This window comes from Bidens hawaiensis, unplaced genomic scaffold (genome assembly GCF_021521415.1).
Source record: "Bidens hawaiensis isolate Kalapana, Puna unplaced genomic scaffold, B.hawaiensis_p1.1 tig00000055_1, whole genome shotgun sequence".
NCBI classification, from domain to species: Eukaryota; Viridiplantae; Streptophyta; class Magnoliopsida; order Asterales; family Asteraceae; genus Bidens; species Bidens hawaiensis.
In genome coordinates this window covers 4,676,061-4,684,393 of record NW_027491016.1, presented here as the reverse complement: position 1 = coordinate 4,684,393, position 8,333 = coordinate 4,676,061, and the positions used below count along the sequence as shown (strand labels likewise).

Below are 8,333 nucleotides of genomic sequence, written 5' to 3'. Positions count from 1 at the left end.
TGTTATGACCTCAATATTACAAAATTGAAACCAGATCTTCCAGGCTAACTTTAAAATACCACAAACCACAACCATTTTATGTAATCAACTCCGATTCATTTTATGAAATTTACTAACTCAAAACGAGTCTAAATAAGCCTGCACCACCTATCACTTGCTGCCAAAATCGCCACTGTCACAGCTATCTGAAAATAGTCTCCACTGAAACTACTTATAGCATTAACCAAATTGTAGAGAACACGATTGTAACAGTGAGAGGAAGACAATTACAATAACTAATAAGCTCAAACAACAGATTCAATGGGCAATAATAAAGATAGAAACCACTGTTAAGGTCATGTTAGAATTCACTCACCATACAATTATATACACATTATTATAACAAATGACTATTGGTAGCTCAAAATGTGGTTTCTCCTAGTCAATATGGATGACCTAATGTTGAAGAGGGCATCAATTGGTCCCGGTGCTGGAATAAATGTTTACATAATATACAATATACAGTTTATGCAGTTTCCTATTATAAGCTCAATAAAAGTCAACTTTTCGGTACCCCTGCAAATCACGGTTATGGGTCCAACACCTGCAAATAATCATACAGTGTCATAAGTTAGTTAATGAAAACAAAATGACCATGTTTGACTTTTAATGTGAAGCATGGTACCGTTCAAATTCAGATAAACACATCTTTTTTTGTTTTAAATAGGAAATCCGATGTGTGGAAACAATTTTGAAAATAAAAGATATTTAATTTTGGTTCATAGTCTAATTTCTAAAAGTTATATCAAAAGGAACCAAAAATAATATTAATCGTTTCTTACCATGATAACAATTAACAGGTTGGTCATGTCAACTGGTTCATGTCCGTGTAATAGGCTTTTAAGCTGGTGGCAGCGAACGGCGACAAGTAGGGCACTCCATCTTTATATCCATCCATCTTTGTAAACAACCCGAGTGGAAAAAATGATCACACGGAGTAACCTATAAACAGCATTTAGGTAGATTCAAATAGCATACCACCATTATCTAGTTAATAGAAGTATTTAGAAAGCGTAGTATAATATAAAATATTTAATAACTATTTTCTAGACCTAATGATGAAAGTAACTAAATAACTAGAATTTGGCATCAAATACCATGCAATCATCAGGACGTTGAGTGAGATCAATTGCAGTCATGCAAATGACACAATCGGGAATGTTATTTGAATCGTGATCAACCCTTCTAAAATAACAGTATTTCTCAGGCAAAATCTGCATAAAAATGAAATGCCAGTCAAAAGAAACTAAAGTAAAATCATGCTTGCCACAGGTCAAATATGAGTGGATAAAAACAAAGGGTATTTTCGTATATAATCTTCATTAAATGGGTCTAAACGAGTTGGGTTGAACCACAAGCACATTTTCTGTCCGAATTTTTATTCTTTTATCAACATTTAATATGATTCAATAATGAAAAATACGAGTGTGGATGGGTGAGAAATATAGAGGAAAAAAAAGAATTATATTTATATTTTGCACATATAAAGATCATAAAACTTTTTGTATTTGGTACATTTTATCCTTCTAAAGAGTTGTTCAACGATGTAACTTATTAACGAACATACTTTTTTTAATAGTATATATGCTATAAATAAGAGTTAATCCTTTTTTGAAAATATAATCCACATCACTTATTTTATTATTCCATGTAATCTATGTAAACTTGAGACCTACAAAAGATACCAAATTTCACAGCATTAGAACACATATGAAAGTTGGGTGGTTTTTCCTTTACAAAAAAAAGTTTGATTGACGTTGGTAAAACATCTGGAGAAATTTGGTTACTATTTGATGATAGTTTCCGTTCGCATAATTACAAAGGTATATTAAATCCAAATCTTTAAAACAAAATGATTTATGGAATAAAAAGAAGAAACCTGGCGAGGAATAAAACAACGGGATCCAAGATAGTGTTGTAAAATGAGAACCGCAGCTTGAAAAGTAACAAGAAGACCCAAAGTAACACACCACTTGTAATCGGGTTGGATTCGCATGAAGTTATGAGGGCACCCGAACACATACAAAGGAATTGCAAGGCGAGTCAGGGACATCCCTACTATATAATGCGGATGCAATGGTTTTCTTGAATCGCCAATAATGTTACTCACAATTTGTGGAACCCAAAACAAATGAAAAATTACAAGAATACCCCTCAAATATCTGTGGAATTCATACATCACCAGAATACCACCTAAAAGGATCCCATCTGCCATAAAAACACACATTTTTTAGTACACTACAGATCATGTGACACAACTAACAAATGTGGAAAATGAACAATGAAAGTAGCCAATTTAAAAAGTAGGGTACCAAAAATTAAAGTTTCATATATTTTACAAATCTAGAACTTTAGTATTTAATGAAACCCTAATATTATACTAAAGTGAACCTTAACCACCCCCCCCCCCCCTGATTCGATCTTATGCATGATGTGGCGTTTTATGTAGTTGACCAGTATCTGAACAAATTGCAATGGGTCTTAATTTTTCAAATCTGACCATCGGTTGAACAATGGATTTCGTATTTTAACAAATTAGGCCAACAATTGAACAAGTCTGGTTAGAGATGATGAGAATATCTTATATTTTAGTGTTTAAAAGTAATCAAGTTAAAATATCATCCATAAATATTTTTTTAGTATTTTCTTAATAAGGAATGCCTCATATTTTTTGGGATAAAAAAAAATTATATTTTTTGGGGCAGCGGGGCGCACACACACAAAGACAAGTGTTAAAGAGTTACTTAACACACAGCTTGTATAATACTATCTTATAAAAAACTGAATCAAATGGACAAATAGCTAAATTTGATTAGTAAACAAGAAATTGGCATATAAGTCAATTTAAATGGAGTTTGTCATGAACTTTAAAAAAGGGAGAAATGGTTATTAAGAGAAGTACTTACAGAACCGACTGTAAAGAAGTGACAGTTCACGTCTCATTGCTTCCCAACCCTCTCCATTAGTTATAGACCGATTGGCTTTCCAAATAGCAAGAAGATACCTCATCTCAAATATTGAGAACACCACAAACTTAAAAAATGCAGCAGTAGCAAAAGCATTAAACAGTGATTCTGCAAACCAAATAGCTACATTTAATGTGTTTGCAGAAGACAAAACATGGACTAAAGTACTAACAAAAGGACATCAAATAGTCAAATGAAGCAAAAACATACCGACTAATATCCCTGCGGTCAAATGTAAAAGACAAAGATATGCATCCATTATAGCCTGTTGTCCAATCATCAGAATTGATACTTTCGCAGCCCCCTTGCATTTAAAATATATACATTAATAATAATACTAGAACTTAACTATCTACAGGAATACAAGTAGAAGTTATGAAAATCTTACAGATTGTGTATTACTATGCTCCATTTGCCTAATTATCAGAAGAACCTGGAGAAAAGAAATCTGATACACAGAATAGTTTAAGGAGCAACAATAAAGCAGTCGATGATTTTTATATAACAAAAGTATGCTCAATTGATTTAAGGATACAAAGGTAACCATTAAGGTGTAATTGACTGCTTTGTTGTAATAAACTTCTATGTTAACAGATGTAGCATTCATTAGCATGGGTGAGAAGCAATCACCATCATCATCAGCAGATGGGCTCTCCATTAACCCTTCCATATAATAACGATCATGCTCCACATCTAACACAAATGATTTCAACATTACTAGCAAAGTATGTTATTGTAAATATAAGAAAAGTATAGCTTTATTGGAGAGTTAGTTAATACCATTTTGAGTAGATGGTACACGAGAAATGTGAGCAGAGATTTCAACATTGCAGTGTTTGTCGATGTCACTAATTGGAGCTGCAACAACAAACTCAAAACTTTATTGGGAAATAAAGTTAATAAAGAACAAAGTGTGGTAAAAGGAAGAAAACGTACATTGTGTGTTCTTTCTGATTTTATCTTGTGAGGACTCCTGGAAGACTTGTGATGAGAAAACTCCAAGCTGGAATTGTGTAAAGAAAATGAGCAATAAACAAAAATCATTTGTATGATGATATTGTGATCATAAATAAGATATAAAGATTACCAGGTGGTATGGATTGGATAATATATAATCCTCTTCTTGACCAGACTCTCCGTCTCTACCGCTGCAATACAATATACATCTTTAAATATGTTTCATTTCATCAACATACTTTTAATGTATATAATCAACATTTTTCATATAAAGCAACAGGATGAAAGGAAACAAAGGAAAGAAAAAACAAATTGTTTGAGGTTGTGACGCTGCTGACATAGTTGCTAAGAGTAACTTTCTTTTATATACATAAAAAATAGATTAATCAATTTTCATGTAAGTATAAGTTGGCTTAATAGATTGCCCTTTGACTCAACTACGAACTGCTAGAATATATTAGTGTTATGCACATCTACATGAAAAGGGCACGTTAGGGTTCTTAGGATGTTCATCCCCATATCTAACTGTCTATATACGCTAAGATCAGGCACTTATGCAAGAGTTCAAGGCACATCGAACTCACGTGTAGAATAGATTGCGCACAAAGGTAGGAATTCTTTATAGTTGTCACTCTTTCTAGACTTAATCCCGAGTGTCTACTAGACATACTGTGAGAGAGACCTTCATACGATTCCCAAATATGACTAGAACCAGTGTTCTAACCCAGCTCCTGCATTTGTGGTTGGTAACGGAAGAGGGAAATCAGGGAATAACAATGCATGGTTATAATGCAACAAGTGCCCAATAGATCATTAGAACAGGGCATGAGATACAAGGACATACTACTTGGATGAATCTCATCCATTGGCTGCAATTGGTTATACAATAAGATTACACTACCTTCATCACCTCTATAGCAATCCATCTCTTTCAAAGTTAAAGAACTTAGCATCAAGCATGTCATCTTTGTATTCTTTTGATTGCAAGTCTTGTCAACTAAGAAAATACACTCTTGTTTTTTCCTCCAAGAGAGCTGATTATCCTTAATTCTTTTTTTCTATCACAATGATATTTAAAATCCTGGTCAAACGAGTCATACTTTGGGCTTTCAATACTAGCAGCGACCAGTCATATCTAATATCGATGTAGTTGGATTTTCTTAGATAAAACATTTTAAATTATCTAAAACATTTGCAAAATGCTAAAATAAAACCCAATTTGGCATGACTATTATTACCTTAAAATGGGGCATGGAAGTTTTGTACATTCTTTGTACCCTTAAACTTAACAAAATAGAGTCGTTCACATAAAAAAATCAGAATCTAGTTGAAACTAGTTGCACATTTTTAAAGTTTTTATTGATTTCAGCACTTATATTGTTCCTACTACATAATATTATATTAACTACATGGCATGCTCAAGTATTACAGATCGCATCGTTCCATGGATCTATCAAATTCAAACCCCTTATCATCTCTGCTTCATCCCCTTGGGTATGCCTTCCACAGCACACACAAAAACGTGCGTATATAACTTTAATATTCAAAACATGCATACATTATAATCCCTTTATGGTGTGTTGCTTCCTCTTTCTACTATTAGCTTTCTTCCAAAATAATATATATAATTTACATTACATATAGTTACGTTAAACGCAAAAAGCGTGTTGAAAATTTGCTAAACTTGAAACAAAACATTAGCATATGGATCAAGGTAAGGACAAATTTGGGTTTTAGGGGAAGAAGCAGGAATATGGGAGTAGTCGTTGCTATTACCAGAAATATGCTTTCATGCTTCAGAAATTATACATATTTAGTTAGCCATTACATGTGCCAATATGTTTCCATGTAACTTATATATGCTCAATTGCCTGAACACAGAGAAGAAATGGTACCTGTTGACTACCAATCGAAGTTGTCTGAACGGCCATATATATACTCCCTCTACTCTGATTCGGACACGGCCAACTTCAGGCTCATTATCAAACACATCATGGAAAATCATTACACCCTGTCATGTCAGGAACAAAAAGTTCTATTACAAATCTAGAATTCCTTATAATAAAAAAAGAAAACATCATTTGTAGCCTTTAGTGTGAAAGAAATATTTGAAGCTATCAATCTTGATACATAACAACAATATGATCATAATACCTGAACATAATGTACACCATTTATCTTAGTTGGCCTAGTGATCAATTCCAAAACAGAAATCCCGCTTGATTTCTTAAAATCTGGAAACCTGCTAGACGTATTAGAAGACTGAAGAAACCTCCAAGCCCCTGAGGGATAGCATAAAAACAAGTCAGTTACACAAACCCTAGTTAAAATATCTTGATGTTCATGTAATAAAGTGAAAATAAGTATTTGATACGCATGTTATTAGAGCTAATTTTAACTTGCAAACCTCTGTATGTCCCGGTTATATTCCATGCAGAGAATGGGCCCACATCATTATCATCTTTCCTTGCAACAAGCCACTGAAAGAACCAGAGAGGGTTAAATTACATTTTACTCTGTCTTGGCATTTCAATACCAAAAACGATTGTGATCATGATGTTTCTAGCAAACAGAATATAAGAATCACCGATATTACACACCAGAGTACTTTGATTTTTGTTGCAAACAACTGAACAAACCATTGATCTTATTACTATCCTTTACAAGTTTAGACAGTGCCAAGTGGGATGGCATTTAATAGTATTTGCACAGAATATTCCTTTTGTTATTTTATTGCGTAGCAGACTACAAAGACTAACACTAGCAATATCGATCTTGTGTTTCGGATTGCAAACATTCATGAAGCATGTAGAATATTGCTGCAATTACGGTTGTTATACCATGCTGATATTTGTATATTAATGCATATGGAAACTTTCAAGTAATAAGTAACTTCTTCATACAATTAGGTTGTAATATATCATGCTGATTCTATAACAGAATGACAAACTGCAATGTTCACTTCACCTCCTTTGGACTACTTTTTTGTATATACTTGAAATAATTTTATGTTAATAAACAAGGTAGAAAATGAATTTTTGGTATGCAATATACAAGATATTTTCTACTTTGTTAATTCACAAAGAATATTTCAATTGTATACCAAAAAGTGCTTCAAAAGAAAAGTGAAAATTATTTGTCATTCTATCATAGAAATCCGCATGGAATTACAACATAAATTGTATAAAGACGGTATTTATTACTTGAAAGCTTCCTTATACATCAATAAACAAATGTCAACATAGCAATAAAGCATAAATTGCAAAAATCTTATACACGCTTCACGGATGTTAGCAATTCAAAATATTAGCAGTAAGCAAGAAGATAACAAAAGGCATACATTTTGATAACGTATAAGGCAAATGCAACACGCAAGCCACATCAATCATTTCTAGATCAATAGTAGGAAACAAGTCTGCGTAAACACGCGCATCAGGTAAACTAACAGGTCAAACGGCATTGACAATCATTTTGATAACTTCTGTTTCTTTGTAATTCGGTCATCATTAACAGTTACACACAACATTTAACTTTTACAAACCCTAACAACAATACAAACACAAAGCTATAAACCCTAACCTCATCGCCCCAAGCTCTGTCTCTCAAAGGCCTCAATCCATTAGCCGACTGTAAAACCGACAACACGCACCACAACAGCCCTAACAAAACCCTAACTTCCTTCACCTTCACCTCCATAAACCCTAACTTCACCGATCACACAATTACACGGAGCCAAATCACAATCGGCGAGCAGATTCGAACAGCAAACACATAGATTATAAGTATAAGAATAGTAATAATAATAATAATATTAGTAAAGGAAGTATGAAAGCGAGTGTTGCTTGAAGTGGAGTCAACAACAGCCGATAGAGATGAGAAAATGAGAGGTTAACAACCGATTAAGGCGGTCAGGTTGTTGCAACAAGAATCAATTCACAAGTCAATTACTAAACTACCAGAAGATAATAAGAATAATATTAATAATAATATTAATTGATTTGATTTGAGTGGGTAGTGGTTGTGGTGATGATCGTAGGTGTTGTTTCTTTTGGTTTGTTTATTAGTCGCAGAGACTGTGACCGGGACTACCGAGGTGAGGAGGTAAGACTTGGTGATTATTAATGGAGGATATTATTATTAGAAAACTAGTAAACTAGTAGCAAAGGATACGTCTATAAACGAACCGAATGATGATGGACTGTTTGTAAATCTTTCAGGTGGGAAGTTCGTTTATGTAATAACCGAATGAACATAAACAAAACATTTGTTCATTTATTAAACGAACAAACATAGAACACATGTAAGGGTGGCAAAACAAACCCAAATAGGTTGTTTTGGGTCAATTTGGATAACTTTAAAAATTGAGATGGA

General features: G+C 33.4%; 1 protein-coding gene across 1 annotated transcript; it reads right to left on the bottom strand.

The window, feature by feature from the left end:
- Positions 1–388: 388 nt before the first annotated feature.
- LOC143531667 (transmembrane E3 ubiquitin-protein ligase FLY2-like) lies at positions 389–7,914 on the bottom strand. Its single transcript, XM_077026944.1, has 15 exons — positions 7,542–7,914; positions 6,370–6,442; positions 6,117–6,244; positions 5,858–5,973; positions 4,093–4,153; positions 3,942–4,008; positions 3,786–3,863; positions 3,541–3,698; positions 3,394–3,453; positions 3,216–3,309; positions 2,946–3,113; positions 1,919–2,247; positions 1,137–1,253; positions 822–981; positions 389–583 (listed from the first exon to the last, which is right to left on the bottom strand). Exons 1-14 carry the CDS (start codon positions 7,656–7,658, stop codon positions 880–882), a joined length of 1,668 nt encoding a protein of 555 aa, XP_076883059.1. The 5' UTR covers positions 7,659–7,914; the 3' UTR covers positions 389–583; positions 822–879.
- Positions 7,915–8,333: the final 419 nt, after the last annotated feature.

What these genes read in the sequence shown, in the direction of transcription:
- LOC143531667 (XM_077026944.1), bottom strand. Translation starts at nt 7,658, where the DNA reads ATGGAGGTGAAGGTGAAGGAAGTTAGGGTTTTGTTAGGGCTGTTGTGG. An exon ending in ACAGAGCTTGGGGCGATGAG is followed by an intron (nt 6,443 to 7,541) that starts GTTAGGGTTTAT and finishes TGGTTCTTTCAG; the next exon opens with TGGCTTGTTGCAAGGAAAGA. An exon ending in AATCAGAAAGAACACACAAT is followed by an intron (nt 3,864 to 3,941) that starts GTACGTTTTCTT and finishes TTGTTGTTGCAG; the next exon opens with CTCCAATTAGTGACATCGAC.